The sequence below is a fragment of the Diachasma alloeum genome, unplaced genomic scaffold, assembly GCF_001412515.2.
Source record: "Diachasma alloeum isolate Michigan unplaced genomic scaffold, Dall2.0 Dall_scaffold_00294, whole genome shotgun sequence".
NCBI lineage: Eukaryota > Metazoa > Arthropoda > Insecta > Hymenoptera > Braconidae > Diachasma > Diachasma alloeum.
The window spans coordinates 1,159,246-1,181,306 of record NW_021680433.1 but is presented as its reverse complement, the minus strand read 5'-3'; the positions used below and the strand labels follow the sequence as shown (position 1 = coordinate 1,181,306).

Here is a 22,061-nt window from a genome sequence, read left to right as displayed (position 1 = left end):
TTGGAAAAATTAGTTTTCGATTTCGAATTGAAAAGTTTCGATTGCTCAGCGGATTATTATCGAAAGGGGCTCAAGACCAGGGTTTTGGATTGGAAATTTCTCCACCTGTTCGATCACACCCACCACCCCTGGGATTATTCAGATCGAGTTTTTTTTTTCATTTCGAAATGTCGAAATTGTGGGGTTGAATGGCTCGGTATGGCAGCTACAAGACGTAAATCTCGTGCCTATTCATATCTTATTTATCAGGTGTAATTGTTACAACAGGATTGTCGATTGTTGCATCGGAAACTGTTGTATATTGTGATACAAAGAAAATTAATAATTAATGGACTGGAGTAATTGTTTATCCGGGGCATTGACGAGTGTTTTGAATTACGGTGGGATCATATTTTAGTTTTATATTCGATTGTAACGAGTATTCGCAGATGATTGAGAGGGATTTTTGGTTGAAGTGGTGGAAGGGCCTTTTGACATTTTGAAATGACTTTTTCCATTTTAATCGATGAAATTTCGGAATTATCTCGTTAACGAGTGGTTCCAGGGGAAAATGTCAAGAGAGCTTTTTCGCAGGAAATTGAATTCCCTACAAAAAATGTATTTGACGTTTTCCTTTGAATCCACTCGTTAACGAGATAATCCGACGATTTGTTGATAGTGAAATCATTCAACGGAAATTGGAGACTCTTTGTTAATTACGTGATTATCTCGTTAATGAGTGGTTTCAGAGCTAAATGTCTTCAGACCTTTTTTGTAGCTCATGAAATTCTCTACAAAAATGTCTTATGAAATTTTCTCCTAAACCCACTCATTCCCTCGTAAATCAATTTTCGACCTCTTACCACTTCAACCCAGAATGAATCAACTAATTAGTTCATCAATTAGTCAAAATTGCTTAACAATTAACGAATAAAAATCCCTTGGCTCTCAAAGAGGAGAATTAGCAGAAGAAGAACTCCAACCGCGCATTGAAAAACCCAATAATTAGTTGATAAATTGTAGCTGCTGTACTTCTTCAATTAATTTTTATTAATTAAAAAAAGAAATTGAGATGCTCTAAATTAAATGAAAAAATCACTTCGGGTTACTCTACACGCTGCGAATGTATTACTTATAATTAATAAGCATCTATGCTTCATTTTATGCTTAAAAAAAGTGAATAAAGAAAAGAAAAATAATAATTATTGTAATCCAATATTGTATGTATAGAATTGACTGTTAATGAAAAATGTAACGCCAAAATAATGATTACTGTTTATTATATTTATTGCAATAAAAAGTATTATTAAAAAGGGAACACATTCTTTCAATCCCGAGCTTCTTTGAAGTATCAAACGACATCACAAGTATAAAAATTTTTGTCAACGGTAATTATCTAGTATAATTATTTACAGTGCAAGAATGGCCTACTCTAGTTTACGATAAAAAAATATTCCGATTGTCCACAAAAGCTTAACTCTATCTCCACATTCATATTTTTAAGTTGAATGATGGTATTTTTGAAAATTCATTATAACAAATCTATGATTCAAAAAAATATTGAAAAAAAAGTAAATGCAGTAAATTCTAAATTCATTTTTCAACTACTCTTTCCCCTCTCTCAATATTATTATGAAAAGAACCCAAGAAAGCATCTTCCAAGCCCCCAAAAGTATGAATCGAAACAGAAATACAGAATAACATCAGGTTCTCGTCAAGTTTTGAGTTATTTTTAGGAGTTCACTCGCCTCCACCAGGTCTGGAGGACAACTGCTGCCTCCAGGACCTTCTTCAGATGCTGACGATGATCTTTAGTCTCCCTGAACCTCCTGAAGGACCTCTGAATGACAACTGCTGAGTTTCTCTTCTCCAAAAACGATTTTCTCGAGATTTTCGTTGATTGAAGACCACTGCACCAATCAGAGATGATTTTGCCTGAATGCTTCTTGATGATGAACTCGTTCCTCGTCTTTTTCGTTAGTAAATGTCCCCTCCACCATCTCTGAATGGTCTTGACGCTCGTTAGAACCTCGAGATAATTACTCCTCTGGAGTTTCATGGATTTATTAGCTCTGAATCTTCTCTGAACGAAGATTGTGGATTTCCTCAGGTTGTTGAAGGCCTCGAGGTCCTTGCGACCCTGGAAGACTGTCCTGTACCATCTCTGGAGCATCAGGACAGCCCCACGAGTCTCTAGATAATTATCTCGCTGGGATTTCATGAGTCTGTAGCTCCTGAAGAGCCTCTGGATGCCGACTGCTGCGTTCTTCTTGTTCTGGAGGTCTTGGAGGTACGGTTTGGAGGTCCCGTACTCCTCCAGCTCCTCTGGAGGATCATTGCTGCCTTCTTGGTGGTCAGGAAGAATCTTCGGTCCTTCAGGGATCTCCACCAGGTCTGATTTGTCCTCGCAGCGTCGTTCTTCTGGAGGAATTCGATTTGCTTCTTGGTTTTGAGGACTTGGAAGATCCTCCTGGATCTGTAGGATCTCCAGCCGCGCTGGATTGTAACAGCAGCATCACTCCTTCGTCTTCTGAGGTAGTTCCTGATCAAGATGTAGTACAAATTGGCTCTCCACCATTTCTGCAAGGTCTTGGCTGCGTCCTCGAACCTTGGAGCCTGGAATTTGCAGATCATCTCCCAGAGGAGGTTCAGGTTAAACTGCAAAACTCTCGATTCCAAACATCTCCATCAGCACCCACAACGCGTGCTCCACCTTCAGGAAGCACCTGGGGCGCCTGTTAGCCAGACCCCAGTCAGGTTTGGCATTCGGAATGACAACTATCCTCTCCATGCTCGTGTTCTTCCTCTTCGCAGGGGTCACTCTCCCCTCCCTCTTGAGCCCAGCACTGCAGGCACTCTTCACCAGCCAGAATGTCCTCCGGTCATTGATCACCTGCACCCTGAACTCCTCGTCACCCAGCAGAACCCACAGCAGAGTCGCCAGGTTCAGGAACAGCTCCACCTGTCCCTTGATCGTGACATTCATCAGTCTCGCCACAGTCTCCATGTACTCCAGCCTCCTGACCTCCCCAGCAGTGTCCGGCAGCTTCGCCAGGGTTATCAGGATGTTGGTGCACCTCAGGCACACGTCCATCCAGGGCAGCGACCTGTTGGACTGCTCCAGGAGGTCGTAGATCTTCTCCACCAGCTGGAGCTCGCAGAACATCACGCAACCCCTGATGCTGAGTCTCGTCAGGGTGTCGATGCACGCGAGGCACATCGAGAGCTGACCCACGTTGTTGAAGGTCATCAGACCGTTCATGGCTTCCTCGAGACGGTAGGCCACTGTGGTCGAGGGAACCGCTGCCTCCGCTGCTCTTTTGGAACGAATGCGCAGCTCTTTTATCTTTGTTGACTGCTCTTTACGCACCTGGTGTCCCCTCCAAGCAGCTTGGATGACCCCAGCAGCGGTGGTCCGCCTCCTGAGGGTCTCCTCGAGCCTCCTCCTCTCAGCAGCAGCCTCTGCCCACTCCCTCGCCCTCAGTTTCCTCCTCCAGGTCCTCTGGACCCTCACCACAGCTGCCCTCACCCTCAGGAACTCCTCCCTGACTCTCCGCCCCTCCAACGTCGCCCTGAATCTCCTCTGGATGGAAATCGAGGCTGTCCTCAGCTCCAGGAAATCCCCTCTCACCCCCCTGGAGACAATCGTCGACCTCCACCTCCTCTGGATGACAACAGCAGCTGCTCTCACCCTCTGATAGTTCCCAAGGCACCTCCTCATCCTCACGAACGACTGCAGCAGAACGATCGCCCTTTTCTTCTCCAAAAACGATTCCCTCGACTTCCTCATCATCCTCTGGGCACGGAACCTCCTCTGGACGCTGACGACAGCGATCCTGAGGGCCTCGTAGTCACGTCGGGATCTTCTTGCTGCTAGAGTCGCCCTGAGTCGCCTCTGGATGCACACAATCGAGTTTCTTTTGATTAAATAGCTCTCTCTGATTTGTTTCGAGTGTTTTCGGGTTCTCCAGGCCCTCTGGAGGACCTTGGCAGCTCTTTCGCGTTCCTGGAGGTGCCTGAAAGCCCTTCTCGCTAGGAATCCCCTGGAGATGGTCTGGAGCCTCAGAACTGCAGCTTTTATCTGCAAGAATTGAGCTCTCGTTTTTTCAGTGAGGATTTTAGATCTCCAGAGGGTCTGGATTATTAGGATGTTCTTTCTCAGCTCCAGGAAGTCCTTGCGATGTTTTCTTGTGGCTTGGAGACCCCTGAACCACCTCTGAAGGGTGAGGGCTGCATTCCTCTTCCTGGTGAATTCATCTCTGATTGCTCTTGATTCTCTGAGGTTTGAGTACCAGTTTGAGATTGTTGAGACTGATCTCTTTGTTCTGAGATAGTTTTTACGTGCTGTCTTCATCCTGAAGGTCTTCTGGATGACGATGGCAGCGGTCTTGAGTTGGAGATAGTTGTGATACAGTTGGGTCGTGATTTTCGAAGATCTGTACCATCTCTGGATGGTGATGGCAGATTTTCGTTTAGTTTGGAATTGTTTTTGGTAGTTCACTCGCCTCCACCAGGTCTGGAGGACAACTGCTGCCCCCAGGAGCTTCTTCAGATGCTGACGATGATCTTTGGTCTCCCTGAACCTCCTGAAGGCCCTCTGAATGACAACTGCTGAGTTTCTCTTCTCCAAAAACGATTTTCTCGAGATTTTCATTGATTGAAGACCACTGTACCAATCAGAGATGATTTTGACTGAATGCTTCTTGATGATGAACTCGTTCCTCGTCTTTTTCGTTAGTAAATGTCTCCTCCACCATCTCTGAATGGTCTTGACACTCGTTAGAACCTCGAGATAATTATTCCTCTGGAGTTTCATGGATTTATTAGCTCTGAATCTTCTCTGAACGAAGATTGTGGATTTCCTCAGGTTGTTGAAGGCCTCGAGGTCCTTGCGACCCTGGGAGACTGTCCTGTACCACCTCTGGAGCATCAGGACAGCCCTACGAGTCTCTAGATAATTATCTCGCTGGGATTTCATGAGTCTGTAGCTCCTGAAGAGCCTCTGGATGACGACTGTTGCGTTCTTCTTGTTCTGGAGGTCTTGGAGGTACGGTTTGGAGGTCCTGTACCTCCTCCAGCTCCTCTGGAGGATCATTGCTGCCTTCTTAGTGGTCAGGAAGGATCTTCGGTCCTTCAGGGATCTCCACCAGGTCTGAATTGTCCTCGCAGCGTCGTTCTTCTGGAGGAATTCGATTTGCTTCGTGGTTTTGAGGGCTTGGAAGATCCTCCTGGATCTGTAGGATCTCCAGCAGCACTGAATTGTAAGAGCAGCATCACTCCTTCGACTTCTGAGGTAGTTCCTGACCAAGATGTAGTACAAATTGGCTCTCCACCATTTCTGCAAGGTCTTGGCTGCTTTCTCGAACCTTGGAGCCTGGAATTTGTAGATTATCTGCCAGAGGAGGCTCAGGGTCTTCTCTCGGTGGCCATCAGCCACTGATTTGGCGTCGATGTCCCCGGTGATAACGTAACCAGCTTCGTGGAGGGCAGAAAGAGCTAGGTCTGCATTGTGAACCTTCTGGAGTCTGCAATTTGAAAATAATTTACCCCATAATTGAAATTAATAAAGTTCCTATTTCCTTCAATAACTTTGTTCATTTGTCAATTGAATTATCTAGGAAACGATTGGGTTTACCAGAAAATTTCTCACAACATTTTTTTTACATAATTTCCTAAACTACAAAAAAGATCTTGCGACATTTTCCTCTAAAATCACTCATTACCGAGATAATCACCAATCAACAAAATTAAAAACCTCGAAATCCCCTCCACTCCCACAATTTCGTCATTCTCTCAATTCCGTTCACTCCCAATTATCTCAAAAACTACTGACGTTAGAGTAAAACATCACAAAACCTTCTTTGCAGCTTATGAAATTCCCCACAAAAAATGTCAAGACACATTCCCCCCTAAACCCACTCCCAAACAAGATAATCCCACAATAAAAAGCCTTCTCTCCCTCAAACAATCAACAAATCATTTCCTTCCTTCATCCCACAACTACCTGGAGATCGCTGGAGTCCTGCACCTGGAGGTCAGGTTGATCCCTCCGATGATGAGCTCCATGACCCTGCAGAGTCTCACGCCGTCCCTGAGGTCCACCGAGAGGTCCTTAACAGCGTAATCGTACTCGTCCAGATACGTCTGCTTGTGCATGAGAACGTAGCCATGAGGCTTCAGCATCTTCGTGATGTCGCCAACTCCACTCAGCGTTTGCCTGGAGAAATTCAGGAGGATCTCCCTGCTCTCCTTGAAGAGGGCCCTCTTGTGGAAGAGGCAGGGGTCGTGGCCTATCAATTTACTCCTCTTCGCGTGGTCCAGAAAATAAACGAGAAGAATAAACTTCTTCAGGATAAATTTGTTGAGATTAGGCATGAAGTTGGGGGTCTTGAGGGTCGAGTTCTGGTGGGAGAACTTTTCCGAGAGGAAGGGGTCGTTGAAGAACCTGGAGATGAGGAACTTGGTGAGACCGACGAGGTCGTTGTTAGAGGCGAGGGGAATCGTCTCCCCGTAGACGACCTCCAGGCCGATTCTCAGCCACAGGGGGTTGTAGCTGAAGAATAGCTCGAGGATCTCCTTCTGGAGGCCGATGTCCCGGTGGAGGTCCCGGTCCTGGCGCACCACCAGGTTCCCCTTCTCGATTGTGAGAACTGTCTTGGAGAGGACTGAGCGCACCTCGGGACTGTTGAAGAGGACGAGGGCCGCCTTACGGAGGGTGTTCAGGCGGTGGTTGGTGTGGTACCTTGCCGAGACTGCTTCACGGGTCTCCGCCAGGGGGATGGACTCTTTGGTCCTGCAGGACTGCCAGACCTTCCCCACGTCGACCTTCCCACTGTCCACATCAGCATTGAGATGCTCCGGAGGTGTCAGCAGAGCATTCAGCCACTTCTTGAACTCCACCTCCTGGCTCCACATCCACTTCTCGTCATAATAAAGACTGGAGGCGAGGAATGGATCCTCAGTCATGGTGGCAGCGAAGGGATCAGGATTGAAGACACTCGAGATAATCTCCTCCGGATTATGGAGCCTGACACTCTGCTCCTTGGCCCTGGCCTCTCTGGGCTTGTGGAGCTTCGAGAGAGACAGCTTGGCCACCCTGACCCCAGGAATAGTCTTCTGCCTCCCCAAGGCCATCCTCGTCCTCTTCAGAATCATCTGGTTCTCCTTGGCCCTGTCTTTCATGATCTTGGAGGGTTTTCTGGGGGAGATCCTGTGGTAGTTCGTCCCCCTGACTGCCCTGGCCCCTCCAGGAGCCCCCGAGGACCTCTTCACCGGTGAAATCTCGAAGACAGTGGGCTTCAAAGGCGACGAAAACGTCTTCGTCAGGTTCAAATTGAAATTAATGTGAGGATGACTCGACTGACGTCTGAAGGACGACTCCTCGGTGATGCTCTCCAGGGAGATGGACTTCTGGTGGCGCAGGGGAGTCTTCGGCTCGTCCTTCAGCCAGAGGTCAGCCTCGATCACCTGCTGAACTGTCGACGAGTCTGTGGTTCTGATCGAGGGCAGGGGCGACGACGAGACTGGGGGAAGGGACTGCTCCGATGATGATTCGTTCAGTGGGACTGGGGAGAGACGTCCGAAGGACTTTGCCAGCTTCGTGGGACGCAGGAAGTGCTCTGAGTCTGATTGTTGATGATGGAGATGATGATTTTGGTGAGGGAAATGGGAGGGGTTCTGGGAAAAGTGATGGAGAGAGGTGAAATCCTCGACTGATGAGTGTCTTGGGGGGTTGAAGGGGTGATCGTGGAGGTCTGCAGGGGCTCCAGGGGGACAGCTCTGGGGGAAGTCTTCCTGGGAGGCTCTGGAAATCCTCGAGGATGTGGACATTCCAGAGAAATCGTGGAGCCCATCAGGTTCTGACTGATGTTGATGACTTTTTTGATGATTTCCAGGGGCTCCAGGGGCGTAAATTGGGTGTAAAAAGCCTCCAGGGTCTTTTGAAGTCCTTGAGGAGCTTGAAACCCCTGACAAATTGTGGACTCCATCGGTCTCTGATTGTCGATGATCGTTCCTCATGTGGCTCTGATGATGTCCAGCCCCTCCAGAGCCATAATCTGGGGCTGAGAAGGCCTCAGTGCCTCTGAAATCTCTCGAACAAGTGGAAATCCCTGAAAAATTGTGGAAATCCTCACCTTCTGATTGTCGTTGCTCACTCCTCTGGGGATTCTGAGCACCTCCAGTCCCTCCAGTATGACAACTCACACTGAAACCCTCATTATGTCCTCTCAGAAACCTCAGGGAAGTCGAAACCCCAGAGAAATCCTGGAACTCATCGCTCCCTGATTGTCCCTGACGATTTATCTGGACCTTGCGATCAACTCCAGGTGTCTCGACGCAGAACTCCAGCTTCCCCAGGTGTCTCTGGGCCTCCCCCCTGGACGCAGAGACCTCAAACGTGTGATTGGAGAAGGTTATCTCCTCCCTGATGGTCCTGGTGACAGTCAGCCCTCGATTCTCACGTGGACAGTTCGATTTCTGAGGGGTTGTGAAGCTCGCCAGATCGTCAATGAGGGCTGAGAAGTTCCCTGGATTCTTCTGGTCATCATTTTCATCAGGTTTTGGCGACAACGAGTCGTCAAAGTCCTCCTCTTGCTTCAGGGGCTGCAGAGGGGGGAGTTTGCAGAACTTTGGGTCTGGGTTCAGGTAAGTCTCTCGACGAAGGTGCAGCGACTCCTGGTGACTCCCTGGGGAGATGATTTTTGGGTCTCTCGGGGAGAAGTCCAAGTCCTGGAGATGATCTTCATGTCTCCTCGAGAGTTTCTCCGACTCCTGGGGGAGGGGGTTCCTCAGGGGAGTCAACTGGAAACTGCTAGTGTTGAAACCCCCAGGGACTTCATGATTTTGACGACTTGGGCAGAAATTTTGATTATTCTGGGGGTAATTTTCAGGGTTTAGATGGAAATTCTGGGGATTCGTCAGGGTTGAAGACTTGAAGAGGGAGTTGTCTCCAGTTGCTAAGGCAGTTGATGACTCGAAGACCTTCGAAGGTGGGTTGAAGGGGACTTGTTGCCTTCTGGTGAAGGTCTCCGTGCTCTCAGGCAGGGGCAGCGACTCCTGGCGATCACCTGGGGAGAAGTCAAAGTCCTGGAGATGATCTTCATGTCTCCTCGAGAGTTTCTCCGACTCCTGGGGGAGGGGGTTCCTCAGGGGAGTCAACTGGAAACTGCTGGTGTTGAAACCCTCAGGGACTTCATGATTTTGACGACTTGGGCAGAAATTTTGATTATTCTGGGGGTAATTTTCAGGGTTTCGATGGAAATTCTGGGGATTTGTCTGGGTTGAAGACTTGAAGAGGGAGTTGTCTCCAGTTGCTGAGGCAGTTGATGACTGGAAGACCTTCGAAGGTGCGTTGAAGGAGACTTGTTGCCTTCTGGTGATGTTCTCCTTGTTCTCAGGGAGTTTCTGCTGCTGCTTTCGATGGGGGAGGGGGTGAGAAGGGGGTGGGTGGGGTTTTGGGGGGTTGTTGTCGTTGGAGGGGGCGAGGATCTTGTGGGGTTGGGGTCGAGGGGCCTTGGAGGGGTGGGACTTCTTGGGGGCGAGGCAGGTTGTGGTCAGGGGGATCTCGTACTTGAGGCGACGACTGTCCGTGAGCTGGAGGGTGTCTCGCCAGGAGCCCGGCTCCAGGGGCGTCCAGGAGAGCCAGAGGGTCGCGGAGGACTCGGGGGGGAGCGAGAGCTCCGTTGTGCTGAGGTGTATACGGCGGTCCTCTGGGGGCGGCCTCGTGACCTTCACCTGGGGGAGAAAATGGGATTGAATGAAATTGGGGGATTTTTAGTTTTATTTCGACATTAATCTTCGATTTACCCGGGAAGGAGTGGGTTTAGGAGAAAATGTGAGAAGATGATTTTTGTGGGGAATTTCATTAGCTACGAAAAAGGTTCTGGGCCATTTTGTCCTAAATGTTGGGAATTGCAACGATGTCAAAAAAATCAATAAAAAAAATCAAGGACGAAATTCCTCCTTTTGTCAATAAAAAAACTGTTTTTAAGGCTCGGGTGTACTATCTTTCGAATGTTATCTGGATTTTTTTCATCTTTTGTAATCCAAAATTGTCAATTGAGTGGTACATCATGTAGAAATTGCCAAAAATTATGATAGAATGATAAAAAAGAATAGAAAAAATTCAGAACTTTTTCAAGGAGCGTTTTTAATTGAGATTCAGAATGAGTTGAGAAAAGTGGAAATTACAAATATCTGATTCGCTGTGGCAAATTATCTATTAGCTGTCATTTTCCATGGTGGATAACAAAACACTAACTCCTCATGGGAAGTGACAGCTAGGTATCTCAATTTTCAAAACAGTGGTATGTAGTCATCTGCCATTTTTATGTGATAAAAGTGTGATTAAAAAATTCTCCAAAATATTACAACTNTGATGCTCTCCAGGGAGATGGACTTCTGGTGGCGCAGGGGAGTCTTCGGCTCGTCCTTCAGCCAGAGGTCAGCCTCGATCACCTGCTGAACTGTCGACGAGTCTGTGGTTCTGATCGAGGGCAGGGGCGACGACGAGACTGGGGGAAGGGACTGCTCCGATGATGATTCGTTCAGTGGGACTGGGGAGAGACGTCCGAAGGACTTTGCCAGCTTCGTGGGACGCAGGAAGTGCTCTGAGTCTGATTGTTGATGATGGAGATGATGATTTTGGTGAGGGAAATGGGAGGGGTTCTGGGAAAAGTGATGGAGAGAGGTGAAATCCTCGACTGATGAGTGTCTTGGGGGGTTGAAGGGGTGATCGTGGAGGTCTGCAGGGGCTCCAGGGGGACAGCTCTGGGGGAAGTCTTCCTGGGAGGCTCTGGAAATCCTCGAGGATGTGGACATTCCAGAGAAATCGTGGAGCCCATCAGGTTCTGACTGATGTTGATGACTTTTTTGATGATTTCCAGGGGCTCCAGGGGCGTAAATTGGGTGTAAAAAGCCTCCAGGGTCTTTTGAAGTCCTTGAGGAGCTTGAAACCCCTGACAAATTGTGGACTCCATCGGTCTCTGATTGTCGATGATCGTTCCTCATGTGGCTCTGATGATGTCCAGCCCCTCCAGAGCCATAATCTGGGGCTGAGAAGGCCTCAGTGCCTCTGAAATCTCTCGAACAAGTGGAAATCCCTGAAAAATTGTGGAAATCCTCACCTTCTGATTGTCGTTGCTCACTCCTCTGGGGATTCTGAGCACCTCCAGTCCCTCCAGTATGACAACTCACACTGAAACCCTCATTATGTCCTCTCAGAAACCTCAGGGAAGTCGAAACCCCAGAGAAATCCTGGAACTCATCGCTCCCTGATTGTCCCTGACGATTTATCTGGACCTTGCGATCAACTCCAGGTGTCTCGACGCAGAACTCCAGCTTCCCCAGGTGTCTCTGGGCCTCCCCCCTGGACGCAGAGACCTCAAACGTGTGATTGGAGAAGGTTATCTCCTCCCTGATGGTCCTGGTGACAGTCAGCCCTCGATTCTCACGTGGACAGTTCGATTTCTGAGGGGTTGTGAAGCTCGCCAGATCGTCAATGAGGGCTGAGAAGTTCCCTGGATTCTTCTGGTCATCATTTTCATCAGGTTTTGGCGACAACGAGTCGTCAAAGTCCTCCTCTTGCTTCAGGGGCTGCAGAGGGGGGAGTTTGCAGAACTTTGGGTCTGGGTTCAGGTAAGTCTCTCGACGAAGGTGCAGCGACTCCTGGTGACTCCCTGGGGAGATGATTTTTGGGTCTCTCGGGGAGAAGTCCAAGTCCTGGAGATGATCTTCATGTCTCCTCGAGAGTTTCTCCGACTCCTGGGGGAGGGGGTTCCTCAGGGGAGTCAACTGGAAACTGCTGGTGTTGAAACCCCCAGGGACTTCATGATTTTGACGACTTGGGCAGAAATTTTGATTATTCTGGGGGTAATTTTCAGGGTTTCGATGGAAATTCTGGGGATTTGTCAGGGTTGAAGACTTGAAGAGGGAGTTGTCTCCAGTTGCTGAGGCAGTTGATGACTGGAAGACCTTCGAAGGTGCGTTGAAGGAGACTTGTTGCCTTCTGGTGATGTTCTCCTTGTTGTCAGGGAGTTTCTGCTGCTGCTTTCGATGGGAGAGGGGGTGAGAAGGGGGTGGGTGGGGTTTTGGGGGGTTGTTGTCGTTGGAGGGGGCGAGGATCTTGTGGGGTTGGGGTCGAGGGGCCTTGGAGGGGTGGGACTTCTTGGGGGCGAGGCAGGTTGTGGTCAGGGGGATCTCGTACTTGAGGCGACGACTGTCCGTGAGCTGGAGGGTGTCTCGCCAGGAGCCCGGCTCCAGGGGCGTCCAGGAGAGCCAGAGGGTCGCGGAGGACTCGGGGGGGAGCGAGAGCTCCGTTGTGCTGAGGTGTATACGGCGGTCCTCTGGGGGCGGCCTCGTGACCTTCACCTGGGGGAGAAAATGGGATTGAATGAAATTGGGGGATTTTTAGTTTTATTTCGACATTAATCTTCGATTTACCCGGGAAGGAGTGGGTTTAGGAGAAAATGTGAGAAGATGATTTTTGTGGGGAATTTCATTAGCTACGAAAAAGGTTCTGGGCCATTTTGTCCTAAATGTTGGGAATTGCAACGATGTCAAAAAAATCAATAAAAAAAATCAAGGACGAAATTCCTCCTTTTGTCAATAAAAAAACTGTTTTTAAGGCTCGGGTGTACTATCTTTCGAATGTTATCTGGATTTTTTTCATCTTTTGTAATCCAAAATTGTCAATTGAGTGGTACATCATGTAGAAATTGCCAAAAATTATGATAGAATGATAAAAAAGAATAGAAAAAATTCAGAACTTTTTCAAGGAGCGTTTTTAATTGAGATTCAGAATGAGTTGAGAAAAGTGGAAATTACAAATATCTGATTCGCTGTGGCAAATTATCTATTAGCTGTCATTTTCCATGGTGGATAACAAAACACTAACTCCTCATGGGAAGTGACAGCTAGGTATCTCAATTTTCAAAACAGTGGTATGTAGTCATCTGCCATTTTTATGTGATAAAAGTGTGATTAAAAAATTCTCCAAAATATTACAACTTTTTTCAAAGAGCCTTGTCCGTAATAAATGTCTCTGTGCAGTGTGGGAGAAGATTTACGAAATCAGTCTTCCCCCTGCATGATATTGGGTGACAGGCCACCATTTGTCACCGTAAATCAGATACATTTTTCAATTTCTAGTTATTCAACTTATTCTGAATATAAATTAAAAATGCTCTTTGAAAAAATTAAGAATTTTTTCTACTTTTTTTTGATTATTCATTCATAATTTTTCAAAACTTCTGCATGATGCAGGACTTAATTGACAATTTCAGATGACGAAAGATAAAAAAAAACATCGAGATAACGTTCGAAAGATAGTACACCCGGGCCTTAATTGAAAAACTATAACAATTTTCCTTATTCGATAATTTCGATGACCAAAAAATCATTTTAAGAACGAAGTTTTTCTCTTATCATCAAAAAAACGAACAAAAAAAATATTTTCAATGAAAAAAAAAATTCTCAAGACAATTACTTTCACCCAACCACTCCAACGCCTTTATATTAATATTTTGAAGGAATTTTCAACTATTTACTCACGTTTAGGGACCGGTTGCTTGTGTTTTTGACGACCAAACTCGTTTGAGCCTGCACATTCACAGATGACTCAATGCTGAGATGAGGTTGGGGTTGAAAAGGCGCCAGAACGAGCACCGCCTGGACCTCGGGGGCCTTCTCCTGGGCCCCGGCTGACTTCTGGGCCTTGGGGGTTACATTGATCTTCAAAAAAAAAACCAACAAACCCATTAGTGACCCTTCCACCTAATCCTCAGAGGCAAAAAGCGAGGGAAAGCAGTTATTTACCTGGAAATACATTTCGGATTTTTCCAATTTCTCCTCCGATCAACTCATTAACACTCTGAACTGTTGCTCAGGGAATTCCGCATCTTGAGGAATGAAACAACGAACAGGATGAGGATTTCACTCGTCGAGAGGACCAACGGTTGGCCCCAACCGTTTTACTCTCCCAACAAATTCAAACTCAACTGTTTTTACATTTTTGCGTTCGCAAAATCATCAGTTCTTCAGGCGTTCCTAAAATTCCCCAGAAGTTACTAGATTATCCCTAGGCTGGAGTGCCCCCTAGCGTTTCTCGTAGACCAATGGGAGAAGTTGCGGGAAATTTTGATTTTTTAAATCATGCGTTCTTGTTTTTTGATAAAAACTTAGTGAGAATTGTTTTTATTTCTTAATTTTGTTTTCAATTTTCCCCGGACGAATTTGAGAATGTTTCGAGGGTATTCGTACAGATACGTATTTATGTTGGAGTCGATCCCCGAGATGATTCCCTTAATCTTCGGAACAGAAATCAAAGCAAGGGTTGAAGAAAAATACGTGGAAATAATCCGCAATCGTAAGATCGAAGAGAGGGGACTGAAAGATTTTTTTATGCTTCACCTGGCGGGATGAAACCTTCTGGTCGCATTCTTCACAGGTCCAGGGTGTCGTCTAGCTCAGAGGATCATCAGGGAGCATGAGACCATAGCAGTTCATGTTTGCACACCGCATTGCTCCAACATTGCTTCCATATTCCTGAATTGAAAAATGAAGAATCAATTCAGGATGATTTTTTGATGAATATCTCTGGATCTAAGGGAGATATCGAGATTTTGATAATGACGTTTTTTGTAGATCTCCCTCAGCCCTACAAAAAAGGTCCTCACGAAAATTCCGCCATCTCCCATAGATTCGAAGACATTCATCAAAAACTGTCGTGAAAAAATGAATCAATGACTCGCTGGAGCGAACCGGCGAGACAATTAGTTTTTGGAGAATATCTCGGAATTGAAGGGAGATATCGAAATTTTGATGAGGACCTTGTTTGGTGAGGAGCTAGGTTTAGGGTGGTTGTGGGGGTGTGATTAGGGGTGAGGCCGGAAAATGAATTCTAATACTGTTTCATAAAATCACGGTTTAATTGTGGGATCGAACCACGTCGTAAAATACTATATACACTTTATACACTTGTCACTCAAATTTAGTTCGTTGAGATCTCAAAGAATAGATATTGTCTAAATTGATAATTCATTGTTGAGTCACTATTAAATGTCCTTGATAAATGTCTATCGATAATTGCTGTAACGATTGAATCTAACTCAAATGGTGAGGAGCTGTACACGTTGAGAGACGCGTCGACACCCGCCTTCCGTTGATCCTACTCTAATGTTTCGATAATTCACTGCTGATGTACTTAACTCGTTGAGAAACTATAATACTTGTTAATTCACTAAATCTACGTTGATTTGACTCTAATTTTGATATTCTATAACATTTCTACTGAGTGGATGGACTGAACTAATAACTGAGTTGATAATCTATTACATGGCTGTTGAACTGCCGAGCGATTACTCTAACTGACGGACTTTGTCGTACTACTACCTTTCCGGGTGATTCGCTGACTCTTGACTGTTGACCCGAAGGGTCCCGATTGATTTCGAAGATTACCGACTTAATTCCCCGCTGAACTGATAGAATGATGACTATGTTTCAAGCAGACCTTTTATGTAGATCTCACTCAGCTCCACAACAGAGGTTTTCACAAAAATTTCAGTATCTCTCTTGGATTCTGAGATATTTAACAAAAACTGATCTGTTCTAAAGTGAAATTGACTTTTCCTGTTCCAGCAATTCACTGATTGGGGAATATCTTTGGGGATCTACAAAAACTGTCTTCTAACACTTTCCCCTGAAGTTCACGGTGAAATTATTCCTGAAATAATTTTTCATCGATCACAAAAAATTATAAAATCAACAATAAAATAATTACTGAATCTGCTTTATTATCAAGATATCCACGAATAAAAAAATAATTAAGCCACAACATAACTCCATCCATCAACATGTTATACAAACATTCAACCTGGCAAAACAAAAAATTATTAAATTCTCTTTACAAACGTAATAATCATCATTATTCATACAAAAGAGAGTTAAACCTTTCCACTGAATGACGGTTTATGTATAAAATATATACGTCTGTTAATGTACTGTACATAATCTACAATGTCAGTGTTAATCCTAATATCATTAGTTGTACGATAATTCGCTAATTTTAGTTTTACTGATTCATCCTCGATTAGCTAATCTATATATGCACATGAGTTTTATGTACAAGACGTGTTCTCTGCTGCGAGAATCATCCCAAGTGTTTAAAAAAAAAAATTCAAGGCCATTTTTTGAAATTAATCACATTTGTTGTTTTTTAAATCCTGCGGAGTGAGATTTTATGTTTTTTACACTTTTTTTTTTGAAAATGGAGAAAAAGTCACCAATTGTATTTTTAATGAAAATTTTCAAGGCCATTTTTTTAATTAATCACATTTGTTGTTTTTTTAATCCTGTGGAGAAGTGAAATTTGATGTTTTTTACACTTTTTTTTTTTGAAAATGGAAAAAAAGTCACCAATTGTATTTTTAATTCAAATTTTCAAGGCCATTTTTTACATTAATCACATTTGTAGTTTTTTAAATCCTGTGGAGAACTGAAATTTGATGTTTTTTACACTTTTTTTTTTTTTGAAAATGGAGAAAAAGTCACCAATTGTATTTTTAATGAAAATTTTCAAGGCCATTTTTTTAATTAATCACATTTGTTGTTTTTTAAATCCTGCGGAGGAGTGAGATTTCATATTTTTTACACTTTTTTTTTTGAAAATGGAGAAGTCATCAATTAAATTTTTAATGATTGTTAATGACGTGAAGAGCTCTTCAGTTTTATTTTTATAATGAATTTTTCCTCCTCTACGTGACTAGAAAAAAAAATGCATCAATATTCACTGATTTATGACGATTTCTCCCACAATTGAGCGTTTTTTCCTAAAAATTGAGTTTTGGAAGTGAAATATCAACGTTTTTTATTCTGAATGAGTATAAATTGACCTAGTACTTCTCATAATTAATTAACAATTACAAAATTTGAGGATCTCCGCATAGAATTCATTTTTTCGACTTCGAAAAAAATGAAATTTGGAGAATTGAGTTTGCAAGAACTCATCACGTTAAAAAAAATTAGCGGAAAAATCTCGTGAATTTTTGACGAAATTTTATTGGATTTCTATCAGTTGTTGGTGGATTCTATTAACGAATTTCTGCGCTTTTTGCAATTGTCTCTGAAAATATCCAATGGAAAATATTCTATATTCGATTTTTCTAAGTTTAGTTGTTTAATTTTTTTTAATGAAAAGAGAATAAAAATAGAGTGGAAAAAACTTGGAATTCGACTGATTTTTCCTGTAAAATGGTTACTATTGCAAATTTTTTATTGAAATACCGCGCAGTAGTGCTGTGGAATTCTTCAATAGAATCGGCCAAAAACTACTAGAATTTTCAATAGAATTCCTATTGAATGCGCTAGAAAATTCCATTCGATTCCTATTGAATCTCAATATTTGACAATTCTAATAAAATATTCTATAGACAAAATCAATAGAATTCGATTTTTCTCCCCCACTTATTCTATTAAGAAATCTTTAATACCAATTCCTCAACTTAACTTTTCCGATTTTTTGTTTAATTTTTTTAATGAAAAGAGAATAAAAATAGAGTGGAAAAAACATGAAATTCTACTGATTTTTCCTATAAAATAATTACTATTGCAAACTTTCTATTGAAATAACGCGCAGTAGAGCTGTGGAATTCTCGAATAGAATCCAATAGAATACCTATTGAATTCGCTAGAAAATTCTATTCGATTTCTATTGAATCTTAATATTAAAAAATTCCAGTTTATCTGCGTAATATTCAACGGAAAACATTGTATAGAAAAAATCAATAGAATTTGATTTTTCTCTCCCACATATTCTATTAAGATATCTTCAATACCAATTCCTCAACTCAACTTTCCCATTTTTTTTGCTTAATATTTTTTAATGAAAAAATAATACCAATGAAGTGGAGAAAAAATGAAAAAATCATGTCGAGAAATTTCTACGGGGAAAGTTGTATAGAGTAGTTAAATTCTACTAATTTGTTCCATAAAATAGGTCCTGCCGGACATGTTTTATTAAAAAAAAAAAAATAGTAGAGCTCCAGAATTCTTCAACAGATTCAGTCCAAAATTAATAGAATCTTCTATCGAATTCACTGGGCTTGTCTGTCCTTTTATTTTCCACGCGCGATGACTCGAATTATTCTTAGAACCGTTCTGACATGACGGAGAAGTCATCATTTCCTGTCTTTACTGAGGTCAGACGGCATGTCTGAGTTGGCACTAGTTCCTATCGAGCATTGAGTCGTCAGACCCTTTGATACTGGTAAAGACAGGCCAGCGGCACTCATGGCGACGTTGAGGGGAATCGTGATGAAGGGCTGGGTTGACTGTCCTGGAGTAAGATTAGTCGAATCTGCAAAAAAAATTACAAAAATTTTAAATAAACAATAAAAAAATAATGAAGAAATTTAATGGCGATTTTTTTCTTTAAAGTTGTAAATCGATGGGATTATCATTGTTTTTTTTAGTTGACAATTTATGTCAACTCTTGTTTGATGAACAAACGATGGATTTCGCAAAGAATTACTCCTATTACTTGAATTTATTTTGATTTTTCAATTTCGTAATTTTTATTGACTATTCGACTTATTTGTTTTTGTTTTTGTCATATTTTTCATGACTGAATTCATTGATCGGGGTTTCATTGACTGGATTTTTTTGCTTCCGAATGGGAGCCTTGTATTCGGCAAATCCGAAATTTCCAATTTTTTGTGTCAGGATAACTAGTTTTGGCCTTAGGAGTGTGAATATGGTATTTTTAGACCATGTCCAGGTGTTTGTGTATGTGTTTGTGTGACGATAACTGAAAAAGAAATTATTTGAATGAATCCAACTGTGATTTAAAATATTCTTCCCAATGCCATCTTGACCGAGTTCAATTGTGAGATAAATTGATTGCATCATCTGTTGTTGAAAAAATGTAGAAATCCGCATGAAAACGGACCACTCTGTCGATTCTACACGGAGAGAAATTTTCTAGAAAAATTCTAGTACGAGTACTGAAAAAAATCATAATCCACCGGCTGTGAAAAATTCTAGTGCCGTTAGGGTAAAATTTCTTGGTATTTCTGATAAAATTTCTGGGGATTTCTGTGAAATTTTCAAAGAAATACGGGGAAAAATTCACGTTTTCCCCAATACAATTTCTAGTGCCGGCACTGGAATTTTTTCCTAACCGTCACGTTGCGCCTCTTTTTCCGTGCTAACACTAGCATTTTTAGAAAAAAATTTGTTCCGTGCAGTTTCCGAGATTTCGAGTTTTCGAAATTTCGAGTTTCCGTGGTCAGGGCAATGTTGGCCGCCAACGTTGAGCCAATGTTGAGCCAATGTTGAGCCAATGTTGGGCCAATGTTGGATGGCATCCAACATTGGCCCAATATTGAATGCCAACGTTGGACCAATGTTGTATGCCGACGTTGGGCCAATGTTGGCTGCCAACGTTAAGCCGATGTTGGCTGCCAACGTTGGGCCAACATTGGCTGCCAACGTTGGACCAATGTTGCGTGCCAACGTTGGCCCAATGTTGGCTGCCAACGTTGAGCCAATATTGACTGCCAACGTTGGGACAATGCTGGCGCACAATTTTCAGTATTAAGTAGAGCCAGAGCGAGAATAATCACGAGGTCTCGAAAATTATATCATCTCTTATTTTTACTCTTATTTATCGCGTCTGTTTTTTCAACATAACATTCTAATCAACATATAAGGTATTCCATGTGAACTCACCCAGGTCAAAACCCTCACCATCGCCAATCCTATTGACGATTTTTCCTGTGGTTGTATATGGAAAAATATGACTTCTCAAATTTTTTAAAATTTTTTGAGGCATCCTGTGGGCAGCCATGTTTTTTTGCAAGTTTTCTTGCATATAAGAGAATTTTCTTATATAGAAGAAAATTTTCTATATAAGAAAGTGTGTTCGAAGACGCACATTTTGGAAAAAAAACTCAAATCGGTTTATTTTTACGGAAGTTACAGGCATTTGAAGATAAAACTTGCAAAAAAACATGGCTGCCCACAGGATGCCTCAAAAAATTTTAAAAAATTTGAGAAGTCATATTTTTCCATATACAACCACAGGAAAAATCGTCAATAGGATTGGCGATGGTGAGGGTTTTGACCTGGGTGAGTTCACATGGAATACCTTATATGTTGATTAGAATGTTATGTTGANTCAAATGCATCGGGTAACAGTATAACAATGAGCTTCAACTTAAGACTGGTTAGTACAGCTTCAAACCGGAGGCTATAACATGTATTTCACATAAAGTTTGCGATTTTTTGTGGCGTTTAAGAAAAAAAAACAGAATCCGTTGAGTAAGGAAAAATTTAAGAATGAAAGAGAAAAAAACCCTATTTCATGAGGAGAATCGAGGGGTCAAGTCCCCGGGTATTTTTTTTAAATTGTGTGGAAATTATGATCGATGTCCCCATTTTCTATGAAAACGCACCAAAATGACCCCATAAGTATCAAACGGAAGCGGAAATATCCCCGACTACCAAACGAGCCCGAAAAATCCCGCGGCCCATGTAGGCGCAAAACACCCGTCACAATTTTCCATTTTTGACTGGAGGAGAGCAACGCGAACAACCGTTCGGAAAATAGACCACGCCTCGTTACTTCCCTCACAAGGTGAAAAAGAAATTCCGAGGGGGAAAAAAATGTTCGCACCCGCCCAAGCTAAAACAATGGGATTTAATAATGAGTGTTAACTTCGATGGAATAATAATTTCAATGCAATTTTACAATAAATATATGGACTTCCGGTACGTGCGTACACGTAGCCGTTTAAGGCTGGAATATATGTTACTCACTTCCGTCTTGGGATATTTGTACTGGTTGGCCGTTTTGTCCGATACTCAGGAGTACACCAGGGGTATGAGAGTACATGACATTCTGGGGCATCTGGTACATGATTCCTAAAAAAAATATAAAAAAATTGGACTTCATCATTGAAACGACGGGGAGGGTTCAAGACACTATGCGATTTTAGCCCTGAATGGCCATTCACCTGACCGGTATCAAAGAATAATGATATAAACATTTCGAAGAAAGACGAAATACCTCGGAGTTACCCTTGACAAAAAACTCTTGTGTATCACACACATTAACATCGCGAATGAAAAAGCAAAAGCCATCGCGGCTAGACTCTACTACCTATTTAAAAACAAATCCCTGTCGACACAAGCTAAACTCAAATTGTATAAGGCATCAGTCAGGACGGTAATTACCTGTGGTTGCCCCGTCTGGCATAATGCAGCCCCCACCCATATCGCCAAATTCCAAGTTACTCTAAACAAATATCTCCGTGTTATTAATAATGCCTACTATGGCAGCCCTATCTCCTCCCTCCACATTAGATCCAACACAGAAATGATCCATTACTTCATAAATCGCATTGCAGACAATTTCGAAGTGAATCTTAAAAATCATTCAAGTTCATTAATAAATAACATCAAGCCTCGCTAAATTTCAAGATGGTCAACTGGCCGTAGTTGCTGTGTCACCGAAATACTCAAGATATAGGATTTTTCACTGTTCGATTTTTCCTACTATTAGCATACATTCTATTTTGTAATTCAACCCTCTTAATGAAATTTAAAAGAGACGAGGCTCTGAACATTACACTGAACATTCAGCGAGAGTTTAACCAAATGGTTGAGTATTCTTTCGGTAATAAAAAAATAAAATTCATTTACACAACTGTTTACTCTCCTGAAACAATGCAATAATGACAGAACTGTGAATCTTTAATTGACACTAGTATTGAACACATCAACTTAATTTTAAATAAAAAGCGATTTCCCTCTGAAACTTCATGACGTTCCTCCCACCAATTCAATCAAATTCGAAATTTAAAATTGTCCAACACTAATAGATCACTCATCCCAACAACTTCCCCTCCCCTCCCAAAAACACCCCCCTCTCGCTCAAGACCCCCTCAAAAAACAAAACGGAAAGTAACAAAAGTATTCCGATTAATTAGTTTGAGACACGAGTCGTACACCAAGCAAAAAAAAAATCCTCTTAATATTCCTCTCACTCCCCGTCAGAAAAACTGAGCCCCCCCCCCCCCCCCCCC

The 22,061-nt window shown here is 43.0% G+C and overlaps 2 protein-coding genes across 3 annotated transcripts in view; both read right to left on the bottom strand.

Moving 5' to 3' along the window:
* Positions 1-1,252: 1,252 nt before the first annotated feature.
* Positions 1,253-8,779, bottom strand: LOC107039181 (protein abnormal spindle). Its single transcript, XM_015258676.1, has 2 exons — positions 5,984-8,779; positions 1,253-5,504 (listed from the first exon to the last, which is right to left on the bottom strand). The coding sequence occupies exons 1-2, from the start codon at positions 7,996-7,998 to the stop codon at positions 2,633-2,635; spliced, it is 4,887 nt and encodes a 1,628-aa protein (XP_015114162.1). The 5' UTR covers positions 7,999-8,779; the 3' UTR covers positions 1,253-2,632.
* Positions 8,780-17,397: 8,618 nt separating this feature from the next.
* Positions 17,398-22,061, bottom strand: part of LOC107039187 (serum response factor homolog) — a 20,652-nt gene continuing 15,988 nt past the window's right edge. Inside the window, exons 4-5 of one of the 2 annotated variants that reach the window (XM_015258683.1) lie at positions 20,794-20,898; positions 17,398-18,331 (exon numbers count right to left, since the gene is read on the bottom strand). In XM_015258683.1, the coding sequence (XP_015114169.1) occupies positions 18,153-18,331; positions 20,794-20,898 (284 nt within the window). In that variant the 3' untranslated portion in view covers positions 17,398-18,152. The remainder of the gene's footprint in view (positions 18,332-20,793; positions 20,899-22,061) is intronic. The other variant, XM_015258684.1, reaches the window with a different exon arrangement.

Coding starts and splice junctions, on each gene's coding strand:
- LOC107039181 (XM_015258676.1), bottom strand. CDS start 7,998: ATGAGGAACGATCATCGACAATCAGAGACCGATGGAGTCCACAATTTG. Junction 5,505..5,983: donor AGGACTCCAGCGATCTCCAG/GTAGTTGTGGGA, acceptor TTCAAATTGCAG/ACTCCAGAAGGTTCACAATG.